This window comes from Macaca thibetana, chromosome 12 (assembly GCF_024542745.1).
Source record: "Macaca thibetana thibetana isolate TM-01 chromosome 12, ASM2454274v1, whole genome shotgun sequence".
Lineage (NCBI taxonomy): Eukaryota > Metazoa > Chordata > Mammalia > Primates > Cercopithecidae > Macaca > Macaca thibetana.
The window spans coordinates 83,597,735-83,625,458 of NC_065589.1; the positions used below are offsets into that span (position 1 = coordinate 83,597,735).

The 27,724-nt window shown below is 34.9% G+C and overlaps 1 protein-coding gene across 31 annotated transcripts in view; it reads left to right on the top strand.

Annotated features, from left to right (window-relative positions):
* BAZ2B (bromodomain adjacent to zinc finger domain 2B) overlaps positions 1-27,724 on the top strand; it is a 413,832-nt gene that overhangs the window by 289,144 nt on the left and 96,964 nt on the right. For 22 of the 31 annotated variants that reach the window (XM_050752835.1, XM_050752834.1, XM_050752839.1 and 19 more), the window contains 7 exons: positions 1,341-1,634; positions 3,232-3,292; positions 4,069-4,177; positions 4,445-4,546; positions 19,730-19,940; positions 27,149-27,241; positions 27,455-27,516. In XM_050752835.1, coding sequence (XP_050608792.1) covers positions 1,341-1,634; positions 3,232-3,292; positions 4,069-4,177; positions 4,445-4,546; positions 19,730-19,940; positions 27,149-27,241; positions 27,455-27,516 — 932 coding nt within the window. The remainder of the gene's footprint in view (positions 1-1,340; positions 1,635-3,231; positions 3,293-4,068; positions 4,178-4,444; positions 4,547-19,729; positions 19,941-27,148; positions 27,242-27,454; positions 27,517-27,724) is intronic. The other 9 variants (XM_050752848.1, XM_050752850.1, XM_050752854.1 and 6 more) reach the window with 3 other exon arrangements.

Sequence of the window (27,724 nt, forward strand, 5' to 3'; positions counted from 1 at the left end):
AATTTCATCAACTTGCTTAATTTTTATTTCATTCAGGACCACTCTTCTTTCATTTCTTCTACTTGTTAAAATGTATCACCAGGTGTTTTGAACAAAGATAGAATTATAGTCATAGTCATTCAGAAAGTACCAAAAACCTAAATCTCTATGAATGTTCCATCAATAACAGAAAATTTGTTAAATAACATATAGATGACTCTCTGATTTAATTTTGAGTCACTTTTTTTTTTTTTGCTGGATCGGGGGTTAACTTCTTTGCATTTTTATTTTCCTTCCCTCTCCTCATTCCACAGAAGATTGAAAACATAAAATACAAGAGAGCTTAAATTGTGAATACAAAAATGAAATACATATTATAAACATTTGTGGATTTGTTACTGGTCAACTACAGATTCAACTAATTTTTTTAGCAGCTAATCTGAATAGGAAAATATACTCAGCTGTACAATTTATAGTGTCTATAAGTTAAAAACAAACTTCGTGCTCAGGGTAAGAACCACTCTTCCTGGGGTTTCCATAAAACAACTTTGTATGATAGATCATAAATATCAATATTCATTACTTTAAAAACTTTTATAATGAATTTCAATATAGGCAAATGATATCACACAAACCAGAATTCCACAGAAGCTATTGTTCTGTGAACTATGAGGAAACAGTCTAAGTATTACTCCTATGTTTATCAAGTTTAATCTAGTAATAGATTTTACATATCTAGAGGAACGGATGCATCATACATAGAACTACATAGCTAGAACAAACTTAAATTATTGAATTATCCTACTATAATTATTTCTGTAGGCCTAGTTTTTTGAGAGGCCGGAAAAGCCTGATGAAGTCTTGTATGTAAATAGAAAAACTGCAGCCAAAAAACCAAGAATCTCCTGTTGAAACTGGTTTTCTTTTACTCCAGAGCCCAAATGGAAGTATGATGGTAGTTCCAGATTTCTCTTTCTCATATTTGACTTACTGTACTTCATAAGCTATTGGAATCTGTTAGTTTGAATAGTCAATTTAATCCCCGTTTACTTTAGTTTCTCCATTAAATAAAAAATTATTTTGACACCAAGCAGAACTCATCATGTGAATAATGTCACATGAGAACTGTTTTATGATTAAAGTGTTGAGTAAAACTTACACTTTAAAAAAATTTTTTTGAAGATTTATATCCTGCATACACTGTTCTCAAATAGCTTATAACATTTACTCTGTAGGAAAATTGCTCATTTGAGTTCTCATTCACAGTTGCTGGTTCCTGAGCTAGTCCATTTAGATACAAACTGCAAATTATTGGTGATATTATCTAGTTATAATATACAAATGCTTCTTTTACTTCCCAGAATCAGATAGTAATTCAGAATCAGATACAGAAGGATCAGAAGAAGAAGATGATGATGATAAAGACCAAGATGAATCAGATAGTGATACTGAAGGAGAGAAAACTTCAATGAAACTGAATAAAACAACTTCCTCTGTCAAAAGCCCTTCCATGAGTCTTACAGCTCACTCAACACCTCGTAACCTCCACATAGCAAAAGCCCCAGGCTCTGCTCCTGCTGCCTTATGTTCTGAATCCCAGTTACCTGCTTTTCTTGGTACATCTTCTTCCACACTTACTTCAAGCCCACACTCTGGTACCTACCCTTTATTTTTATTATTCTAAAGTAGAAGTCAAACCATAGCAAGAATTTTTATTGATAGAGTGTTCTGGAGATGATCTCACTGGAATCAAGATTAGAGTTAGATTTTAGGTTGGCTAAGGAAGGTCAGCATGTATTTTCAAAGAATATGACTTATAACCTGGTCTTTTTTTTCCCCCTGATTTTCCAGTTTAAGGATCTGATTAATGACAGTTCTTTTGGTTTTGAACCTTTTCTGCTTTTGTGTTCAGTTTGTGCTTCTAGAATGTAGAATTTAATTGACAGTTGGACTTTTTTGTACACTTGACCCTTGAACGCAGGATTTAGGAGCACTGGCTCCACACACAGTCGAAAATCTACATGGAACTTTTGGCTTCTCAAAAATTTAACTGTTAGCCTACTATTGACCAGAAGCCTTACTGATAACATGAATAGTCAATTAACATATGTTGTATGTGTTCTATGCTGTATTACAATAAAGAGAAAAGACAAATGTTAGTAAGAAAATCATAAGCAAGAGAAAATATATTGACTCTTCATTACGTGGAAGTGGATCATTATAAAGATCTTCATTCTCATCTTCATGTTGAATAGGCTGAGGAGGAGGTGGATTGGTCTTGCTGTCTCCTGGGTGACAGAAGTGGAGGAAAATCTGAATATAAGTGGACTCACACAGTTCAAACCCATGTTGTTCAACGGCCAACTGTACTTTATAAAGAAGCTCACTTGGTTACTTAAGATGCTATCTGCCCAACATGTAGCCAGTGTCGTTTCTATTAGAGAGTAGCAATCTTATTCCATTAACATGCCATGTCCTTTTTTTTCCTATTTGACTTTTTATAAATTCCTAGAGGTCTTCATTAAACATTTCTACATTTAATATTCCAAAACTACTCTCAGTTCTCATTCCATGTCTAAGAAAATATAGATGTATACAGTAAAATATTTTGTTATTTCACTTATTTCATTCTCCTCTTGTCAATTTCTAGCTTTGCTTTCATTTACCACATACCAGTATGATAGCCTACTAATTTTAGATGAGTTTATTTACGTTTGTGAAACTTGATCTCGGTCTTTGAAAATTTTTACATAAAATCATAATCCTGATCCTTGGTGGTTTAGGTTAATTAAAAGACCTGGTAGTGTTTTTGACTATGGATATATATGGACATAGAAATTAAATCATCTTTAAATGTATGAGCCAGCTGTTGAAATTTTTCAGCATCCGAAAACCCATATTTTCAAAGTCAACAATTTAAAAAAGTTTTCTGAAACCTCTTTCTGTCCTGCTTCTCTAGCCATTTCTTTAATAACAAAATGAGAGGAAAGGTATATATTTTTACCTTGAATTGTATTTTCTTTAGAGAGAAAAACTAGTTATTCTGTCATTCAGACCTAAAAGAACAAAAAAGCCCCCTGCCTTATACAGTGTTTTATTGAAAACCATCTAAAAATAATGTATAAATTATAGAAATACACTAAATAATCCAAGTCATTAACATATACTTTTTAAAAGAAAACTTTCTAAACGATCAAGATTATTATCTCTATTAATGAATTTTTTATATTAACCAATTGAATTTTTTTAAAGGCACTTCCAAAAGAAGAAGAGTAACAGATGAACGTGAACTGCGTATTCCATTGGAATATGGGTATGCAAAATAAGGTTTCCCTTTTTCTTTTTCCCCCATATATTTATGCACGTTTGATGTATACTTGATTTCTCATTCTCTACAATTAATAAAAGAAGTACATAGCTGCATAGTATTTATTAGAGCGGAAGAGCCAGAGCAAAGGGCAAGGAATTTGGTATGTCAGAAAACTGAAATTAATCCTGTTTCCTGGAGGTATGGCAGAGCTGGGGTGGGATGATACAGCCAAGTAGGAACATGACTGATGAAGAACCAAGAGCAAATCAGATGGCAAAGGGCAGGAGTACAGCGAGATTGTGAGAAGTTTTTGTGAAGATAGAATTAAAGGACAGTAAAAGCTACTTTGGTCAAAATTGAGGGACTCAACCAGAGTTTGGCTAAAATGGTTTAATTAGAAATGACAGCTTTTAGACTGAATGTACGTGAACCCCAACCAGCAGAGAGCCAGGTTTACTTTACTCCTCCGTTAAAGCTTTTCAGATGTAAAAATCACTATACGTTGACACGTTACTGAAATGTCAGAGTACCCAAAGTAATCAGTTACGATTTCTAAGCATTTTGATGGAGTTTAATATATAAATTGAATAATTAATTTTTTAGTTGAATTAGTTAGAAATCTAAATAATTTTGACAGTTAATATATTTGGGTTGTTTGAGGAGTTTTTGTTTTCATTTTTCATGTTTTCTAGAGAACATGTATACTTTAACTTATTTTTAATTTTTAAAAGCTGTCTTAAAATTAAGTATGTTATAACCTTCATTTCTGTTATGTGTAGCTGGCAGAGAGAGACAAGAATAAGAAACTTTGGAGGGCGCCTTCAAGGAGAAGTAGCATATTATGCTCCATGTGGAAAGAAACTTAGGCAGTACCCTGAAGTAATAAAGGTACATACTTTTCACCAAATAATGTACATTTGGTGCCTATTAAGCATGATCATGTACAAAAAAAAGTGTACTCCTTTCTCAGATAAAGTTCCTTGATACTAAATATTCTCTTGTATGGGACTATTGTACTTAACCTAAATTTATCTCCTATAAATTTATAGCCCCTTGATAGAATATGCAAAACATTAGTGTCCTGAAGCTAGCTATACATCAAAGCTGGGTTGTAATTATTAAAACCTGAAGTGGAAAAATATGTGATTTTTTCAGTATCTCAGCAGAAATGGAATAATGGATATCTCAAGGGACAATTTCAGCTTCAGTGCAAAAATAAGAGTGGGTGACTTCTATGAAGCCAGAGATGGACCGCAGGTATCCACTTTTTAAAAAGTATAGTCTTTAAACCAAAAAGTAGTACCATAACCTAAATGAAGTAAATTTCACTACACTCTGGAGCATTGCCTTTCTTTAATTAGTTCATATGGCTATACATATAACTTTGTGGTAAGCACTCATTAAGGCCTCAATTAACTATGTTTCAGTAACAAGGAGCTTTGACATAATAGGTATCTTTTTCATAAATAAGTAAATTTTTTCTGTTTTTATTAATTCAACCAATAACTTTACAATTTATATAGGTATAAAAGCATCTGCATATTCATATGAAATATAGGAAAACATTAGTTTCCTGAAAAGTACAGCTAGTTTTAAAAACTAATTTGAATATGAAGACCCTATTATAATCAGTCAGTCCAAAAGAGGATATATATGTCCTAGTGTTTTGGAAGAATCTTGTCCATTTGATTATGCCACACTATATGTTGCATTTTCACAAGTTTGATAAGTTTTTTTGTCATTTCTTAAAACTAGGTGAATGAAATTTCTGGTTTTTGCAGAAATTCAGTTTTTACATTAATTGGTGCACATTTCTGAACATATCACCACAGCTCCCTTTGAGCTTATAGTGTTAAGTATACATCCTCACTAGTCAGCAAAAAGAACCCACCAAGGAGATCTCATTTCCTATATGTTTTCTTTAATGCTTTCTCTTTGTTCCTTAGTTGTATTCAGCTGCATGTGCTTATTATTCCCTTTAGCTGCATTGAAAGGGGTCCCAGTTAAGGAGTGATGAGACCTAGATTCTTGTTAATCTGTGAAATACTCTTGTAATTCTGAACAGTAACAAAATAGTGCCCACTTTGCCCACAACTTTGTTATCTGCCAAATAGAAACAATTTTAATATATATAAATATATTACACTTCTGTCTCATAGGATTATGGCAAGATTAAAATGAGATCATATGCATAACAATGTTTCAAAAAGGCTAAAATGCTCAGCCACCTAAAGTTGATATTTTCCTTCTTCATTGAACCTGTCTCTCTTCTGTCCCATCATAATGCATAGAAAAAATTTTTTTGCCAATTAATATTTTCTTTGTGAATAGGGAACTTTTCTATCCTATCTTACCCTTAAATTTTATGATTTAGAAATGGAAAAGGTCTCCCTCATTCTGTAAGAGGTTTATTTTGAGTTTGGAAGCTTAAAGGAATTTTTTAAGGTCACACACAAGGCTGAGACATAACTAGAACTCAAGGTTTCTGAAAAAGTAATCTTTTGCATACATCATGTAACCTATTTTCTATTGTAGTCCATGACTTTTAAAGAAAGAAGTTATGTCCAGATCTACCTGTCTCTTTATTGGTAGTTCTAAAATGTCAAAATGTGTTTATCTGAGATTTATAGAAATATATGGAAATATATTCTAGGGTTTTCTATTTTTTTAAACAAAAAAAATTTTGACTTAGACTAAATCTGTCACCAGATTCTTAGAATTTTAATGAACCACAGTGTTACACATTCTATATACACTGCATCAGTTTTAAAGTCATTATTAGAAACTTTAAAAATTATCATTTTAAACATTTTTGTTTCATGTTGTCACATTCTTACTTGTATTATTTATGCCAAAGATATCTTTGTGATTTTAAGTTCCATAGATTTTTGTTCTGAGAGGAAAGCTAATTGGTATTTAACATATAAAGGATTTTGTTTTATATCAGTGATAATTAGACCTAATCTATAAAGCCTCATTACACAGAATAGAATGTTCCTTGACATGCATTCACTTTTTATTAAATATAATCAGTGTTTTCCAAATGCACACTGTCTTGTTGAGATCAATTCCAATCAAGGAAATAGGATGAATTACTAAAGCCAAATATGTTAAGCTGCCAACATTTCAGCAGAATGCTAGGGGAAAATATTCGTAATTTAGAGAGCATTTCTTTTAGCTAAAACCAAAATTAGTACACAGGAATTCAGGATACTTTTAGAAAACAACAATTAAAGGTAAGTCATCCAAAAAAGTGTTCTAGTTAATTAATTAGAGATGCATATAGTTATAAAACCATGTACATTTTTATATACTGGATTATGTGATTAATAGGTTTAAGCATATGGTTAACTGGAAATATATGTCATTATATAAGAATGTTCTCTGAAAACCAAGATTATATATTTTTGTTATAGTAATTATGATGTGAAATAATTTTGATCACACTGAATTTTGTAGAAGATGTAAAATATAGGGTGGCACAAAGCTACTGTTACCATGCAATGATGATCCTATGTATTTACAATATATCTGCTTTTATGCAAATTGTATAAATGGTTTGATGATGAAACATGTTTTAAAAAGTGTGCATATTAAAAGACTAGAAGGAAATGTGTCAAAACCAATAATGGATGTAATGGTAATAGCAATGGATTTTTTTGCTTTCTACGTTTTTTGCATGTTGTGTCTTTTCAAAAATTTGCTTGTTTTATGTATATAATGTGAAAAACAGGCCAGGCATTGTGGGTTACACCTGTAACCCCAGCACTTTGGGAGGTCGAGGCGGGCGGATCACTTGAGCTCCAGAGTTCAAGACTAAGCCTCAGCAGTGGCGGGCGCCCCTCCCCCGGTCTCGCTGCTGCCTTGCAGTTAGATCTTAGACTGCTGTGCTAGCAATGAGGGAGGCTCCGTGGGCATGGGACCCTCCGGGCCAGATGTGGGATATAATCTCCTGGTGTGCTGTTTGCTAAGACCCTTGGTAAAGTGCAGTATTAGGGTGGGAGTTACCCGATTTTCCAGGTGTTGTGTGTCTCAATTTCCTTTGGCTAGGAAAGGAATTACCTTCCCCCTTGCACTTCCCAGGTGAGGTGATGCCTTGCCGTGCTTCACCTCTCCTTGGTTGGGCTGCACGGGCGGACCAGCGCCAACTGTCCGACATGACACGCCCCAGTGAGATGAACCCGGTACCTCAGTTGAAAATGCAGAAATCACCCGTCTTCTGTGTTGCTCACGCTGGGAGCTGGAAGCTGGAGCTGTTCCTATTCGGCCTTCTTGGGCGCGCTGACAGCTCTATTCTTAATCACTCTCCTATTAAAACATTTTCCTGGGAAGTATATTTTTTTCCTCATTTGTTAATCTTAAAAGATATCCCAAAACCCCCAACATTAGTCCTATATGTTCTAATTTTACTTAACACATTACAAAAATTGCATCAGCGGAATTCCAATTCTCCATATATTATATATAAAATTTAGGAGATAACACTCTGCTAGAAGATAATATCTGCAGTGCAGAATTCTGGGTTTTTCTCTAGTTTATTGAGACAATGATTTGTTCCTTCCAGGAGTATAATTTACATCAAAGGCCATTCATCTCAACATTAAATACTAAAGAGTAAAAAAGTTAATTCAAAACAAAAAACAAGTCCCCTCACCCCCAAAGTCTATACAGCAACCTATGATAAATCTGAAAGAGAAGCAACAGCCCATCAACATTTTATTTCAGAATAGATAAAATCATTAATTTTTTCTTACATTTAAGAATTTCTTTGTTGTTGATATTATTTTTAAAGAAAATCCCTAATTGAAAAAATTTTTTTCTTTAAAAAATAATATTATTGTGGCATATTTACATGCAATAAAACAAAATCATTTTTAAGCATGTAGTTTGGTAATTTTTTTAGGGACACAGTGCTTTGTTTATTTTTCTTTCAACTTTTATTTTAGGCTCAGGGGTACATGTACAGGTTTGCTAGGTGGGCAGGCTATACATCACTGAGGTTCAGTGTGCAAATGATCCTGGAGCACAGTACCTGATTGGTAGTTTTTCAACCCCCACCCCCATCCCCCCCACCACCACTCTCCCCACTCAAGTAGTCTCCAGTGTCTGTTGTTCACATCTTTGCATTTGTGGATATTCAATGTTTAGCTGTCACTTGTGAGAACATGTGATATTTAGTTTTCTGTTCCTTCATTATGTTTCTTAGGTGATGGCCTCCAGCTGCATCCATGTTGTTATAAAGGATAAGATATCATTCTTTCTATGGCTGCATAGTATTCCTGGGCATATGTATACCATTTTCTTTATTCAGTCCACTGTTGATGGGCATATAGGTTGATTCTATGTCTTTGCTATTGTGAATAGTGCTGCAGTGAACATGTGAGGGCATGTGTCTTTTTGGTAGAACAATTTATTTTCCTTTGGGTATATACTCAGTAAGTGGGATTGCTGGGTCTAATGATAGTTCTGTTTTAAGTTCTTTGAGGAATCTCCACATTGCTTTCCACAGTGGCTGAACAAATTTACATTCCTACTATCAGTGTATGAAGTGTTCCCTTTTCTCTGCAATCTTGCCCACATCTATTGTTTTTTGACTTTTTATTAATAGCCTTTTATTTTTGAGATGGAGTCTTGCTCTGTCACCCAGCTGGAGTGCAGTAGTGCCATCTCAGCTCACTGCAAGCCCCACCTCCCAGGTTCACGCCTTTCTCCTGCCTCAGCCTCCTGAGTAGCTGGGACTACAGGCACCCGCCACTGCACCCGGCTAATTTTTTTGTATTTTTAGTAGACACGGGGTTTCACTGTGTTAGCCAGGATGGTCTCAATCTCCTGACCTCGTGATCCGCCTGCCTTGGCCTCCCAAAGTGCTGAGATTAGATTACAGGTGTGAGCCACTGCACCTGGCCAACAATAGCCATTCTGACTCGTGTCAGAATGAGATAGTATTTCATTGTGGTTTTAATTTGCATTTCTTTGTGATTAAGGGTGTTGAGCATTTCTGTGTATATTTGTTGGCTCCATGTATTTTTTTTCAGGAGTGTTTGTGTCCATTTTTTAATGGAGTTCTTTTTTGTTTTTGTTGAATTAAGTTTCTCATAGAGTCTAGATATTACACCTTTGTCAGATATATAGTTTGTGAATATTTGCTCCCATTCTGTAGGTTGTCTGTGATAGTTTCTTCTGCTGTACAGAAGCTCTAGTTTAATTAAGTCTCACTTGTCAATTTTTATTTTTGTTGCAATTGCTTTTAGGGACTTAGTAATAAATTCTTTGCCAAGGTTGATGTTCAGAATGGTATTTCCTAGGTTTGTTCCTAGGAATTTAAGTCTTTAATCCACATAGAGTTAATTTTTGTATATGGTGAAAGGAAGGGGTCCAATTTCAATATTCTGTGTTCATCTAGCCAGTTATCCCAGCACTATTTATTGAATAGGGGAGTTCTTTCTCCGTTGCTTGTTATTGTTGACTTTGTCAAAAATCAGGTGGTCATGGGTGTGCAGCCTTATTTCTGGATTCTCTGTCCTGTTCCATTGGTCTGTGTGTCTGTTTTTGTACCAGTACCATGCTGTTTTGGTTACTGTAGCCTTGTAGTATAGTTGGAAGTCGGGTAAGTGTGATGCTTCCAGCTTTGTTCTTTTAGCTTAGATTGTTTTGGCAATTTAGGCTCTTTAGGTTTCATATGAATTTTAGAATAGTTTTTTTCTGATTCTGTGAAAAATTGCATTGGTGGTTCGATAGGAATAAGCATTGAATCTGTAAATTACTTTGGGCAGTATGGCTATTTTGACAATGTTGATTCTTCCTATCCATGACCATGGAACGTTTCTCCATTTGTTTGTGTCTTCTCTGATTGCTTTCAGCAGTGTTTCGTCATTTTTGTTGTAGAGATCTTTTACCTCCTTGGATAGCTATATTCCTAGGTATTTTGTTCTTTTTGTGGCTATTATAATAAATGAGATTGCGTTCTTGATTTGGCTCTCAGCTTGGATGCTATTGGCATATAGAAATGTTATTGATTTTTGTGTATTGATTTTGTATCCTCAAACCTTACTGAACTCGTTTATCAGTCCTAGGAGCCTTTTGTGAAAGTCTCTAGGGTTTTCTAGGTATAGAATCATATTGTCTGTTAAGACAGATAGTTTGATTTCCTCTCTTCCTATTTGGATGCCTTTTATTTTTTCTTGTTGAGTACCATGGATATTTTGCTTAATCATTTTTTGATTCAAGATATTTCTGGGCTTAAGATATGATTTTATATGTATTTATTAATATTAACAGCAAGCATTTGTTGAAAATATTAACTAACTTTTGTATAGTACAATAAGATGAGAGGTGTGTGAGCTTATATTATTAAAATTTAGGTAAATTAATCATTTACTGAAGGACGACAATGTAATTATTACCTTTAAAAAAAGAGATGTCCTTAATTCAAGAAAATAGGATTACAAATGAAATGGGGATAAAAGGCCCAGCATGGTGGCTCATACCTGTAATCCCAACACTTTGGGAGGCTGAGACAGGAGCATTGCTTAAGTCCGGAAGTTCAAGACTAGCCTGAGCAATGTATCAAGACTCCATCTCCACAAAAAATAAAAATATTACCTGGGCATGATGGTGCATGCCTGTAGTCCCAGCTACATGGGAGGCTAAAGTAAAAGGACTGTTTTAGCCCATGAGTTTGAAACTGCAGAGAACTATGACCATGCCATTATACTAGGAGGACGACTGCCTGGGTGACAGATTGAGACCCTGTCTCTAATTTAAAAAAAAAAAAAAGGGAAGAAAGAAATAGGGAATAAGATACACTTAATGTATGCATTATCAGTTTTATTTATTTTGGTCCACAGATGTAGTGAGGGATTTGTAGAATCGGCTACTTTTCAGCATACTGATAGTTTTCAAGCACTTCTTACCAGCTTCTGTAAAAATCTTGATTTTAGAAGAGTGATAGACTTCATGGAACAAAACAATTGTAATAATCTATATAAGCCCATGCTGTACTGGCTGGCTGCCTTTTAATGAACTTCTGTTGGCAGTTTTAGAAACCCGTTTGAAAATGGTATAAGGTAAATAAATTTCTTACAGACTTCTGTTTCATCACATTATAAAAAACTTGTTGAATAAAATGTTGTTGTTTTTATTTTACTTTGTGTTTGATTGTCAGAATAAAAGAAAGTAAGGTTGAGCTAGACATGTTTTGGTAATAAAATAGCATTATTTTTATTGACCTAAATATAATATTAAGGTAAGAGGTATTTATATATTTCTTAGGAATAGAGGAAGGCATCAAAATAAATTGTTAATGACATACTATTTTGAAATACATGATGATCTACCTTGAAATGCATTTTTTGTGAATTGTAGAAAGCTATACATCTAAGCATGAAGACCTTAACTTTATTTTTTTCAACCAGGACGTTTAGAAGCATTAGAGTATGGAATGTCTACTGTTATCAGGCCAAAAAAAGCATAAAATTGAAAGATACAAGGAAGAAGCAAGTTTAAAATGACTCTGAAAATGTTGCTTTTTTTCTTTGAGATGTTGCATTTAGAAAAAAGTAGTGTTTCTTCTTTTTAATGCACAAGTCCATAAAAAGTAAAATGTCTACAGTTCTTAATGAAAAGAGCCTTTTTTTCTGAGTCATTTAATCAGTAAATATTTGTGACAAATACTTAATGTGCCAGGCATTTTTTTCCCTAAGTAGATGTCCCCTAAAGGCATTTTCCCATAGACAAATTGTGAACACACCTTTGAGTACAGAAATGAAATTGAAAGCCTGAATTTGAAGAAAAACTTAATGTTCATAGAGAAACTGAAGAATACAAAAAAATGATTGTTGGTTTAGAGAAGCTTATTCTCTGGGGAAGATAAAACAGTAGGCAGAATACTGCCCAGCTAAAAATTAGGGTTTTGTTAAGAGGAGGCTTCACAGTAAGGTAGGCAACACACAGTTTCTGGCACAATTTAATGCTGGTAATTATTTCAAATTAAGTGAAGAACAAAAGATTGGAAGTCAACAACCAGAGTTCTAATTCAGCTCTGCTGTTAACTGTCACACCTAATGCAACATAGCCGTGGGCACGAATGGACACTGAGAACATGAAAGATCAGTACCAGAAGTCTAAAAGTCTGGAAATTTATGTCACTGATCTACCAGGTAGGATTTTTGTGGCTAGGCAAGGCCTATACTAGGAGGACGACTGTATGAATCCAAGGATATAGGAGGAGGAGATATTGAAAGTCGTTGACTATTAGAGGATGACATACTTTAAGTAGAAAACATAGTCAGCATTGTGGAAACAGTTGTATCAAACCACATCTTTCTCACGTGTTTTTAATAGATGACACCTTTCCTCACAGTTCTTACTCTTTCACATCTAAAGTGCTATGTAGTGTATGGTATAATAAGCTATATGACTAGGGTGGCTTAAGAATATCTGTCATAAAGTTTGTAATCTATCACCCTTTCACTACCTACCTCTGGCACTATTAAGTAGCTAGAAATAGACATAATACTGAATTGTGAAAAGGCATAAAGAAATCCAACAAAATTTTGATTTTTTTCATGATGTTAATTTTTTTATGTGAATTGTCAAATTTCGTCACAAATATCTGATACCCTTTCTTTGCTCATGCCCTAAGAATTTTTTTTAGTTCTAGCAGGGTAATTTAGTATCTTACATTACTTACGCTGAAGCTAACTTAATTCTCTCATCTGTAATGTAAATGCATATAAGAGGTCTTTAAGATCGATTTGCTTTTAGGTGTGACGTTCTAAAAGTTTCATATAAACAAATTGGGAAGTAAAGGATTCTGAAAGTATAGTTTCAAAAGGAATAGTAGTAAAAAATTAACTTTGTTTACTTAAGCTATGATTAAATTTACTGAAAATTATTTAACCAGAAATCAATTTGGTAAATGATCAATCCACTGAATGACTGATAGGCCTTAAATTGTCAGACCAATTGCCTTAATCCAGATTTAAAACATGCACCACAAATATTTTACTACCAGAAGCAAGGACTGGGATAGATACAGGTCTCAATCCAGAAAAATATGAGAAGAGTAGGGGAAAGTCTCTCCATTCACTTATATAACACTGAGCATTCAAGAAGGACAGTATTAGGCATCTCAAATATTAACTTGGGAAGCTGGGCATCTAATGGCACAGGACTGTAAATCCATGGTGAAATTGCTGCATCAAAGTCTTGGTGATACTAAAACTTTTTTAAAAAGTCATCAATAACTTGGCAAATAAATCATTCAGCTAATCGGCTTTTAGTGGACTGGGAGACTGCATTTACATAATTATATACTGCTTTTCCCAAAAAATAACTCAGCTTACAAGTATTTAAAAAATGGGAGCAACAAAAGAAAAAGTCAAGCCAGAATGTGTAAAATTGAATCAGGAATGAGACTTGAGAACACATCCCATTAAGACTAAACATGTGGCTGCTAAACCACATATTTACTTTAGCTTTCAGTGAAACGTGGGAAACCCAGTTAATTAGGCAATTTACTGTCTATAAGATAAGGTGAAAACAAACCAGTCCCTCATGAAGGGTTCACCTATCCTTTGGAGTCATTTATTTATGAAGACTGTATAACAGAAATGTTGAAATAGGAAGGTCATACTGAAAATAAATTTCATGATCTCTTTTGAATTTCTGAATACAGAAAATAAGAACTCACTAAAAGGAAATATTTTCTTTCTTTAAAAGTCTGTTTATAAGTCATAAAAAAGTTGAGCAATAAATTTATTTTCCAGTTTTCTCAAATATTTCTCCATCCTTATTTGTTCAGTAAGAAAACCTCATTGCCACTTGTTTCCCTTTTCCATGTTGTTTAGAGACTACCCCAAACTTTAACTGCCTTTCTGGTCTTTGGCTTTCCTCCTTCACATCCAGGCAGTGTTCAATTTCAGTCAGTTCTCTCTCCCAAAAGACCAGTGTACTATTCTTCTCTCTTTCCAGCTCTAATTTCTGTGCTCTAATCCAGGCCATCATAATTTTTATATGGGCAGTTGAGACGGCTTTCTCTCCCAAGCTCTAAACTCTTTTTCTAACGCATTACTGAGGGTGTGGTCCTACGGTCACCTGCCTTAGAATAGACTGAGCCTGAGGTCCTTCTTAAAAATGTGGTCCTTTAGGGAAAAGGACTCTCTCTAGCTGACCTGTAGGTAATGTTATGCCTTGCTCAGAGTAAACGTGCCTCAACAAATATTTAAGTAGTGAAAACTTCATTTTTATAATATATTACAGCTTTACAGTGTACTTGCACTTATTTCATTAACTTGTTTACCTGGATTATTCCATCTTCCAAAATAAAACATAAACGCTTTTCTTTTTATCCTTCTTTCTCTTTGTAGTATTTATGGAAGTGAATGTATTATTCACTAAGAATATAAATTACCAACCCTTGAAAGCAGAATTAGAATAATGTAATTAACATAATCTTGTCCAGGCGCGGTGGCTCACACACGTAATCCAAACGAAGGCCAAGGTGGGTGGATCACCTGAGGTCAGGAGTTTGAGACCAGCCTGGCCAACATGGCGAAACCCTGTCTCTACTAAAAATACAAAAATTAGCCGGGTGTGGTGGCAAGTGCCTGTAATCCCAGCTACTTGGGAGGCTGAGGCAGGAGAATCACTTGAACTTAACAGGTGGAGGTTGCAGTGAGCTGAGATTGCACCACTGCACTACAGTTTAGGCCACAGAGTGAGACTTCATCTCAAAAATAAATAAATAAATAATAGTAATAATAATAATCTTTTGCTATCTCCATCTTGTTGATCATCTTTTCTTATCCATGTTTTAAAAATCTTAACAACAGTTATTTTCAGGAAATATATACTATCTTAAGTCTTAGAAATCAAGAAAAAAATTCTTTTGATATATATTAATTAAATTCTTATAATTAAATTGATATATAAACATTAAATTCTTCTGATAAATAAAAAGCCAATGGCATGTGAATCAAATGATATAAATTGTATTTGTTTTTCCTGAGGAAAAATTTATTGAGAAAAATACTATTGGTTCTCACCCACAATTATTTTGGCTCTTCAATGAACTAAAGCTGTAGTATAAGTTTCAGATTTTCCTAATGATTCTTTTCTCATTTTCTAAAATCTAGGAGTCAGAAGACATTATAAGTAATCCAGTATATGCAATCCCTTTAGAAAGTATTTACTTTTTAAATGCCAAGGGCAAAAATGTGAATGATATGGTCACTATATTTGTCTGGTAAGTTTTAGGCACCAACATATTTTGTTCCTCTTTTGACACAGGTGTATTTTCCTAGCTGAATAAAAACATAACTATGTAAAAATTATATCTGGATAAGAAAAGTTGATAAAACTCTTAAAATTTTGGCCAAAAATTGATTTTACTAATAAGATACTTTAAAAACCAAATGCAGATTTGTTTATAGGCTTTTATTAGTCCCTCTTCTCTTCCAAGTATCATGAATGTCACCTTTATATTTTTCAATTTATATGATACATGCTGCCTTGGTGCTTAAGAACATAATAAAAAAATGAAAAGCTAAACTAATCAAAAGCTTCCTATGCTGGTGAACATAACCTAACATAAAACTATTCTGATGTCTTCCTTTTTAGTGGCTTATGGCCTAAAAATACACTTTGTACGTCTATTGTTCCTACTGACTTCATTTGGAATCTCAGCAAAAGATTTTCATTTTCCTCAGAATTAATTTTTAAAATTATTTTAACATAAGAATTACTGAAAGGAGTTAGTATAGATGTTGTTTTTAGCATATATATATATGAACATATGCATTAATTTTTTTCTGACAGTCTTTTCTTGACATAATCTTGGCTGTGCTTTTATAGCTAAATGTTATGATCTGTCACTTATCAAGTATAAGAACATCTTTATAACATCAAGTACTCATAGTGGTCAGGAGCACAGGTTTTAGAGTGAGACAGTCATGGGTTTGAATCACAGTCTGTTCTTTGCTGTCTATTCAACCTTGCTCAGCCTGAATTTCCTCAATTGTAATATAAAGACGATAAAACCCACCATATGAGGTAGAAATGTTGTGAAGATTAAAGTGTAGCCTATTTAAAGTATCTGGAACAAAACACAATACTTGGAATGTAGGATGTAGCTATTATCCATAATCATGTACAATTTAGTACCCATTAACTGCAATATTCATAGACTCCTTGCCCCAGGTTAGGCAAATCATGTTTAACCTAAAACTCAAGAACTTTGGGTTATTTTTGGTTACACAGTTTCTTCTAGTGTCTCAAGCAAAATTTCTGCTTCAAGGATATTTTTAGAGAAAAACACATTTAAAAAATTTCCTTAACCTTCATACTGAAGGAATTAACTCTTAAAAAGAAATAGTAAGACAGTTATTTTTAAAATATGTCTCCTATATCTGAACATATTATTTTTCGACTATAAGGTAATATAACATAGTGTATTTATTTTGATTGACACATGCAGGATACATGTATTTATGTGCTAAGCTGTATTATTATTATTTTATTTATTTTGAGACAGTGTCTTGTTCTTTCGCCCAGGTTGGAGTGCAGTGACGTGATCTCGGCTCTCTGGCGCAATCTCAGCTCACTGCAACTTCCACCTCCTGGGTTCAAGCGATTCTTCTGCCTCAGCCTCCCAAGTAGCTGAGACTACAGACGCACGCCACCACGCCCAGCTGATTTTCGTCTTTTTGGTAGAGATGGGGTTTCACTGTATTGGCCAGGCTGATCTCGAACTCCTGACCTTGTGATCCGCCCAATTTGGCCTCCCAAAGTGCTGGTATTATAGGCATGAGCCACTGCACCTGGCCACAAAATTATTCTTACAATACACTAGCATTGTGTTGGTGTGTGCCTCCACTAGGAGGCTTATAATGGGAAATCTCAAATATATACAGAAATAGATGGACTGATAATATATACCTTGTACCCATCATAAGCTTTAGGAATTATCATTTTGACCAATATTGCTTTACATATACCCTCATCTACTTCTCCCTTCCAAAATTTGTTGAAGGAATGTTTCCATTTGTGACTCTAAAAGATAAGGACTCATGACCACAGTACCATTATTATATTTTTAATATATAATTTCTTTTTAATTTTTTCATTTTTGTGAGTACATAATAGGTATATATATTTATGGGGTACACGAGTGTTTTGTTTTGTTTTGTTTTTGTTTTTTTGAGATGGAGTCTCGCTGTGTTGCCCAGGCTGGAGTACAGTGTGCCATCTCGGCTCACTGCAACCTCCACCTCCCGGGTTCAAGCCATTCTCCTGTGTCACTCTCCCAAGTAACTAGTACTACAGGCACCCACCACCATGCCCAGCTAATTTTTGTATTTTTAGTAGAGACGGGGTTTCACCATGTTGGCCAGGCTGGTCTCAAACTCCTGACTTCAGGAGTTCCATCCGCCTTAGCCTCCCAAAATGCTGGGATTACAGGTGTGAGCCACCGCGCCCAGCCACATGAGATACTTTGATACAGGCATACAATGCAAAATAATAACATCAAAGTAAATGGGGTATTCATCACCTCAAGCATTTATCCTTTCTTTGTGTTACAAACAATCCAGTTATACTCTTTTAGGTTTTTTTAAATGTATGATAAATTATTGTTGATTGTAGTCACCATGTTGTGCTATCAAATACTAGATCTTATTTATTTTACCCACCTATTTTTTATAACCATTAATCATCTCCACTACCTTTCCCCTCTCCTCTCACTATCCTTCCCAGCCTCTGGCAACTATCATTCTGCTTTCTATCTCCGTTGAGTTCAATTGTTTTAATTTTTAGCTCCCACAAATAAGTGAGAACATGCAAAACTTATCTTTCTGGGCCTGGCTTGTTTCACTTAATGTGATATTCTCTAGTTCCATCCATGATGTTGTTGCAAATGAAAGGATCTCATTTTTCTTAATGGCTGAATAGTGTGGTGTATATTGTGTGGTGTATATTTACCACATTTTCTTTATCCATCTAACACATGGGTTGCTTCCAAATCCTGGCTATTGTGAACAGTGCTGCAGTAAACATGGGAATGCAGATACATCTTCAATGTATTCATTTACTTTCTTTTAGATATATACCTAGCAGTGGAATTGCTGAATTATATAGTAGCTCTATTTTTAGTTTTTTGAGGGACCTCTGAACTGTTCTCCATAGTGGTTGTACTTATTTACATTGATATGTTCTTGATATCATCAACTCTCAGTCATTGCTCAGATTTTCAATTGTCTCTTTATTATTCAAATTTTCTTAACAGTTTGTCTGTCTATTTATTTAGAGATGAAGTCTTGCTCTTGTCCCCCAGGCGGGAGTGCAATGGTGTGATCTCGGCTTACTGCAACCTCCGCCTCCTGGGTTCAAACCATTCTCCTGCCTCATCCTCCTGAGTAGCTGGGATTACAGGTGCCTGTCACCATGCCCAGCTAATTTTTGTATTTTTAGTAGAGACAGGGTTTCACCATGTTGGCCAAGCTGGTCTCGAACTCCTGACCTTAGGTGATCCGCCCGCCTCGGCCTCCCAAAGTGCTGGGATTACAGGTGTGAGCCACCACGCCAGGCCAGTTTGTCTATTTAAATAAGTATCCAAGTAAGGTCCACAAATTGGGCTTGTTTGATACATATTTTAATGTTCATTTTAACTTCCTACAGCTTTCTTCTTGCAGCATATTTGTTGAAGAAACTAGGTCATTTGTAGAATTTCCCACAGAATGGATTTTGCCATATAGTTTAACTTATACTTCTGTGTCTCTTTTAAAGTTATTGTAATTAGATCTAGAGGCTTGATCAAATCCAGGTTTGATTTTTGTGTGTGTGTGAGGGGCAGTACTACTTTGTAGGTAGGTGACTGTATGAACCTCCATTAGGAGGCTAATATCTGTCTGGTTGTGTCTCTTTTTGATGATAGGCAACCATTCAAGTTCAATTCTTCGATTCACTAATTTATTAGGTATTGCAGAATCCTGATATTCTAACTCTTTCTGTCTTAATTTATTAGCTGTAATATTTATAAAGAGAAACTTTCATGTATTATTTTGGCTTAACTGATAACCCGTAAGAGCAGTCTATAGTGGCATCAATCCACAACTAGTATTTTTAAATATCTGCTAACTTGATGGTCATTATAGTTCAGAAATTGTGATTAAGATTTATAACTATATGTTTATAGATACAGATACAAATCTCTCTATATATTTAATTAAAGCTTAAGTCATTAAAGTAAGAATATTAAAGCTATACCAAAGGCCATGAATAATTATACATCTAAGTTTAATTTAAAAATGAAATACCTAAAGTTTATATACCAATGTTATAAATTCCAAAATATATGCAATTTTTAGCTAGAATTTTCTGACATATTGGTCTCGTGTTTATTTTGTTTGTAATATATTATTTCTATAAAATGTTAATTAAAAGGGAATGCAGTGGTGTCTTTTGAAAGAAGAGGATGTCATTCCTCGTATCAGGGCAATGGAAGGCCGTAGAGGAAGACCACCAAATCCAGACAGACAGCGAGCAAGAGAGGAATCCAGGATGAGACGTCGGAAGGGTCGACCTCCAAATGTTGGCAATGCTGAATTCCTAGATAACACAGATGCAAAGTTGCTAAGAAAACTGCAAGCTCAAGGTAAGAAACGTAATGTGTCTGACACTAATAATCATACTAAAAAGTATACTAAAAGTATTTCTAATATTTTTGAATTAGGATTGACACTGCTCTCAATTTTTAAAAAGTAAATATTTGTGTTAGAATAAAATGAAAAAATAAGGAGTCCCACTGGTAACTGGAGTTCTTTGATTAGGTAATCTTTCCAGAACCATTATTCATAAACACATCCTATCCTGTCTATTTAGAATGACAAAGGTGGGTGTTAAGCTTTTAAGGCTTGCACAGAAAGGGAATCAACCAGCACTTGGCACATGCCTTAAGGTCGTGCCAACCTTCTGGAAATTCTCATTTTAACAGCTCCCGATTCCTTGAGGTGGTACATGGGAATAACTCCAAAATATGTGGATCTGTGGAGTAAATTTTCAGTCAGAGAACTCCAATTACTGGTAAGTAACCCCAGTCTTTTAGTTCGGGTTCTCCTATAAGTCCAGATGTAGTATATATATTTTCAGAATACCAAATTAATACATTTAAATCAAAAAGTACTTTTAAGATAACCAGAAAGTATCATTTGTCAAGTTCAAAATGCTCATAATAACCTAAACTGTATTAATGATTTGACATTATACATAAGTTCTCAACATGAAAGTCCCATGCTATGTATGGCAAAGAGAAGGCTGAGTAAAATAGAACAGTTTGGCTTTGCAGTTTGCGTTACTAATTACAAATGTGAAGCCGCTTAAGGCTGTGTGAATATATCAACATATGTGTAGATACCTTGTATTTGCAAGGCATATATGTAAAGATATGTAACGATGTAAAATAAAGGTTTAATAATGAAACTGACTTAAAAATCTAACAGAATTTTACTTCTCATGGGTTTTTATTATCCCTATAAATAAGCAAAATGTCGAGGAAATGTATAAAAGACTTGTTTCTATGTATTGTAAACACCATCATAATATTGACTTCTCTGTTGCTGCTTTGCTTTTTGTTATAAAACAAATATCCATGACAAAACTCATACTATAGAATGCTTTAAAGACACATGTAATCTTAGTGCTTTGGGAGGCCAATGTGGGAGGATTGTTTGAGGCCAGGAATTTAAGACCAGCCTGGGCAACAAAGCAAGACCCCATCTCTACAAATAAAATTTAAAAATTAGCCAGCTTTGGTGGCACGCACCTATAATCCTAGCTATTGTGGAGGCTGATGTGGGAGGATCCTCTGAACCCAGGAATTCAAGGTTACAGTGAGCTATGATCATGCCACTGCACTCCAGCCTGGGTGACAGAGTGAGATCCTGTGTCTAAAAAATAAATAAATAAAATAAAAGACACTGTCATTCTTATCAGTGGAATAATTAATCTTTCCAGAAATATGTATACACATACATACACATGCGACCATTCACATGTACATGTACATCCTTTTTGATTTTTAAAATAAATGGACTTGAATCAGTCTCTTTTTGATGACTGTTTAAGCTATTTCCAGATCTTTGCTATCATACAATTGTAATAAATATATATTACACTTTTCTAAGCATATATTATACAAATCTAAACATATTATACAAATCATTTTCAAGTTTTTGTGGATAGCAGGCAGATATTGTCTCCAGTTTATACTTTGACTAATAGCTTAACTGCCTAGCATATAACTTAATATCATATAAGTTTTTTTGTCTTAGTGTGTATATTAGTCTATTCTCACACTGCTATAAAGTTACTACCTGAGACTGGGTAATTTATAAAGGGAAGAGGTTTAATTGACTCACAGTTTTGCATGGCTGGGAGGCCTCAGGGAACTTAAAATCATAATGGAAGGGGAAGCAGCCACCTTCTTCACAAGGCACCCAGAAGAGAGAGAGAGCAAGGGAATCTGCCACTTAGAAAACTCAGATCTCGTGAGAACTCACTTACTATCATGAGAACAGCATGGGGGGAACCCCTGCAATGATCCAATCCCCGCCCACCAGGTCCCTCCTTCAACACATGGGGATTACAGTTTGAGATGAGATTCAGGTGCGAACACAGAGCCAAACCATATCAGTATGGTAGTCAGATTTTTTTTATTTGATTTGATTTCTTATAAGACTTTCATCCCAAAGAGTTACTGGTGAAGGTTAAAAAGAAAAAGTCAGTAAATTAACAGGCATAGATGGGTTTTAAAAATTGATATTGTCAGTAAGCTATTGACTCTTCTGAATAATGTTTAATGCTGGGGAATGTGGACATTGTTTGCATAAAATAAGAAAGTTTGAAATTAACTGATAATCAAAACATGGGCTCTTCATGGATATTTGGTATATCTAAGTATCATTATAAGTTAGAATCTAAAATAGCAAATTTAAATTTGGAAAATTAACTATATTTTTGTTGTAACAAAGTAAAAGTTAATTATTCAACTTTTACCAAATGTATATTCTCCTTCCAGATTTCAAATTGATTTGTATTCAATCACATAGTTTATCCTTGTTATAATATACTGGGTTGCATTTTGCAAGTTCTGTTACCTTTGACCTTATTGTATATTGCATGTGCTCCTTTTCAACATGTATGTAAAGATTATTTAACAGTGAGTAAATAATCATTATTATATATACAAGTATATGGAGTATTGTTTGCATTTTTTCTTGGGAAGAAAAGAAAGTAAAAATGAAGCACTTTATCAACTCTTTCATTTCTAAAAGCCTTCTACGGTAACACTTTGGGGGTTATCTGAGAGGATTCTAGAAGAAGTTTTTGTTATATATTATTATCCTTCTCTGACCAACTAGACTGAGAAACCGGACTTAATTTGAAGAAGGGTTCAGAATAGTGATATAAATGTGAGTTTAGAATGTACATCCAAACATTGTGAAATGAGAACTCTAATTTCTCAGTGTATAGGTAAAAATCTGACAAAGTTTGAATATGATAAAGACTTCCATTCTATATAAATAACCTGCTTATTGATTGACTGATACTATTAATATCTCAAATTTTCCAAAATAACAAGTACACCTATTCATTTCATATGTGATTGAAACTGAGATGCCTATAAGTAATCTATACCAGGCACCATTATTTTAAGATGTACACTAAGAAAGAAAAGAGCTGCCAGTTGTCAGTTACATTCTGACCTTAGGGATATCAAGATGTTTAAAAAAGCATCTTAAAATCAAAGAAATGCGTTATATCCAAAATATCCCTAATTCTATATGAAAATAAACTTCATCTTTGAAATTAAAGTGGACAATTTCGTAAGCCACAAAAGATACTTTTCAAATTAATATTTCAAAAGGTAATTACAATATATTCACCAACCAAAAAACCAAATAAATGAGAAGATACTGGAAGTAGTTTATTTCTACAGCTTGGACAAACTTTTCAAGGTATCTAACTCATTCTCTTTCCTTTGTATTCTCTTTTTTTCTTCTTTTTTTATTTTTATTTTTTTTTAAATTTTGAGATGGAGTTTCACTCTTGTCACCCAGGCTGAAGTGCAATGGTGCGATCTTGGCTCACTGCAACCTCTGCCTCCCGCAATCAGCAATTCTCCTGCCTCAGCCTCCTGAGTAGCTGAGATTACAGGCACCCATCACAATGCCCAGCTAATTTTTGGTATTTTTAGTAGAGATGGGTTTTCATCATGTTGGCCAGGGTGGCCTCAAACTCCTGACCTCAGGTGATCCCCCGCCTTGGCCTCCCAAAGTGCTGGGATTACAGGCGTGAGCTGCTGTGCCCGACCTTTTTCTCATGTCATCTTCTTTTCCAACTGCCCATAATGTAAAATTTAAGCTATGTAAATTTTTAATGATTAATTAAAATTTTATATTTCTTGCTAAAGTAAAAAGATGTGAATTGAACTTTAAAATTTTTTTGGTCCAAAGATTTTTCTAAATTACTGGCCAGACACAGTGGCTTATACCTGTGTAATGCTAGCACTTTGGGAGGCCAAGGTGAGAGGATTGCTTGAAGCCGGGAGTTCAATATCAGCCTGGGCAATAAAGCAAGACCACAAAAAGAAATTTTTAAAAAATTATCTGGGCAAGGTGGTACACTCCTATAGTCCTGGTTATTCAAGAGGCTGAGGGGAGAGGATAACTTGAGCCCAGGAGTTGGAGACTGCAGCAAGCTATGATCATGCCACTGCATCTGGGTTACAGAGTAAGACCTTGTCTCAAACAAATAAACAAAAATTATTGTGGACTTGTGTAGGGCTTGAAATTGACTGATACACTCATACACAAACATGGTTCTATATATATTATAGAATTTTCTTATTCAAAGTTAAACTTATATTAGAGAATATCAGTTTAGCTTGGAGCAAAAGAGCATACTTATGCCATATTTTCTAGGAAATGTTTTTATCAGTACATCTTTACATCTCAAGACACAGTCAGGTCTCTATTGTAGAATTCAAAACTTTCCATCCTTAATGTTCAAGAAATATTTATCTGGCATTATTATAGATGAGAATAATATTCTTCACCCGTATTATTATCAGAGGTTGCTGACCCTGCAGGTCAGTTTATAAGTTTTTATGTCCCAGAGTATTTAGTGAACAGGAGATCCTTTTTGTGTAACCCAGAAATTTTTGATGATGCCTGTAACCTCCTAATTTTGAAAAAGGTTGGGACATTGGAGATAAAACTTTATCATCTTCCATTTTATTTTTCAATAACACTTCTAGTTTACTAGATGAAATTTGACTCTTTTCATTCCTTCTCCTTCTTAAAAGTCTCAGTGATAGAAAATTGGCCATAGTGACCAACTGTACTTCAGCTATTATGAGGACATACAGTTACATTCTTAGCTAAAATCTTAAGGCATTTAAACTTTGCTTAAAGATTTTTAGAGATAGTAGCATATAGACTGTGGCGTCAGAAAGTCCTGGGGTTTCTTTGGGGGTTTTTTTGAGAGAGAGTCTCACTGGAGTGCAGTGGGCAATCTCAACTCACTGCAACCTTTTTCTCCCGGGATCAAGCGGTTCTTCTGCTTCAGCCTCCCAACTAGCTGGGATGACAAGTGCCCACCACCACGCCTGGCTAATTTTTGTATTTTAGTAGAGGTGGGGGTTTCATATGTTGGCCAGGCTGGTCTCGAAGTCCTGACCTCAAGTGACCCACCTACCTCAGCCTCCCAAAGTGCTGGGATTACAGTCATGAGCCATCGTGCCCAGCCAGTCCTGGGTTTTTTTCTTGGCTATGCTATTTAACCTCTAGGAGCCTTAATTATTTTACGTGTAAGTGGGGCAATAATGTTGATCTTATAAAGTAGCCGTGAACATTAAACAAGGTGATATAAATTTAACACAACAGGCGGGACGCAGTGGCTCACGCCTGTAATCCCAGCACTTTGGGAGGCCGAGGCAGGTGAATCACGAGGTCAGGAGATCAAGACCATCCTGGCTAACACGGTGAAACCCCATCTCTACTAAAAATACAAACAATTAGCTGGGTGTGGTGGCGGGCGCCTGTAGTCCCAGCTACTCGGGAGGCTGAGGCAGGAGAATGGCTTAAACCCAGGAGGCAGAGCTTGCAGTGAGCCGAGATCGTGCCACTGCACTCCAGCCTGGGCGACAGAGCAAGACTCTTTCAAAAAAAGAAAGAAAGAAAAAGAAAAATTTAACACAACGGTACCTGCAATCAATAAATGGTGGAAATTTTTAAGAGCTCAAGTGATTCACGTGTTAGCAATTATATTCATTGTCAATGAACATAATTTAGGTTTCTTTGTTCAGTGGCTACAAAATTTATAACAATGTCTAATACAAAGTGATGCTTTCTAAAATGATGATATGATCAACATTATACACCACTTTTAGCGTTAGAAGTATTCAGACCAAGTTTACCAGCAGAAGAAAGCAAGGATGTTGCATGGTTTCTTTGTCTGTTATACCCTTTGCCACAATAATGCTCGGTAACAACCCCCAAACCTTAGTAGCATACAACACTTTCTTAATCACTTGTGCAGATGGAATCAGCTGGAAATTAGCTAGGCAGCTTTGCTTATCTTGGCTGGGCTTATTCACATTTGTGGGGTCAACTGGCTCCCTGTGTCCCAATCTTCCAATAGCCTAGTCCCCAAATCATATCTTCAGTCATGGACAAAGCACAAGAACAAAAGCAGAAAGAATATAACTAAACTTTCAAGCTCTGTTTTCATCACAACTGCTAACAACCTCTTAACCATGGAAAATCACATGGTTGACTTCAGAATCAAGGGACAGGAAAATATATTCCACCTCTTGATGGGAATTGCTCCAAAGTCACATTACAAATGGCACGAATAAAAGGAGGAATGAAGAATTGGAGCCATTAATTTTGTTCATCTACCATAGTTTCATATGTGTCCTTGAAGATAATAAGAACTAGGTTGTCTTTAAAAGTCATTGAAATTCTGCATTCTTTCCATTTAGGAGATTTAGTCCCTCTCCGTCATAAATGAAAATACCACTGGATTCAGGAACTTAACCATTATAGCTAATTGAAATACTAAGTTTGGGTGGGAGGGGACTTTTATATTTGTTTTAATTGGAAGTCTTCCTTTTTTATATATGCTAGGACTGAAGCTACATTACAATTCTTAAAATACTAGCAGCTATTTTCCCACTAAGTGGGATTTACTTGAAATGTGAAAAAAAATGTACTTAAATAAGCCTCTCTGATAAAGATTAAAAGAAACCTCATTTTTATGTAGTCCTAGATATGGGATCATATTTGATGAAATAATTTGATTATTTCCATTGGAATGAACACGACATTGTCTACCACACCACTCTCCTACTTGGTATCTGTCTGACCTTAGGCAATTTTCTTAAATATTATATCCTTGGCCGGGCACAGTGGCTCTCACCTGTAATCCCAGCCCTTTGGGAAGCCAAGGCGAGCAGATCATGACGTCAGGAGATCAAGACCATCCTAGTCAACATGGTGAAACCCCGTCTCTACTAAAAATACAAAAATCAGCTAGGTGTGGTGGCGCGTGCCTGTAATCCCAGCTACTTGGGAGGCCGAGGCAGGAGAATGGCTCGAACCCAGGAGGCGGAGATTACAGTGAGCCGAGATCGCGCCACTGCACTCCAGCCTGACCACAGAGCGAGACTTTGTCTCAAAAAAAAAAAAAAAAAAAAAAAAAATTATATCCTTTATGATGATACCATTTTCACACAGTTACTGTTTTAGGTTAGTAGTTACACAAAGTTGTTAATATTCTTTGAAATTTTGTGTTTTTCAGAAATAGCCAGGCAAGCAGCACAAATAAAGCTTTTGAGAAAACTTCAAAAGCAGGAACAGGCTCGAGTTGCTAAAGAAGCCAAAAAACAACAAGGTGAGTGATTTAAATGATAACATAAACTCTTTTTTTTTTTTTTTAATTTATTTATTATTATTATACTTTAAGTTCTAGGGTACATGTGCATAACGTGCAGGTTTGTTACATATGTATACTTAAACTCAAAGAGTCAGTACTGGGGAATTCATGAGAGGTTTCTTTTCTTCATTCCCTTTTTGATGATATCTATCCTTTGGCTTCTTGTTGTAGCAATAATGGCTGCTGAGGAGAAGCGAAAGCAAAAAGAACAGATAAAGATTATGAAACAGCAGGTATGTGTATGTATTGGAACTGACTTTTAAAATATGGGACTTATTTTGAGGATTTGTTAATAATGTACATTATTTTTTATTTCTTAAATAACTGTATTTCACATTAATGTTTGTGTCTTATTTAGAAAATTGCTATCTTCTCTTAATTAAAATTTTACCTGTTTAATAAAGTATTCTACTTCCAAGTGTTTAAAGAAATGATTACCGA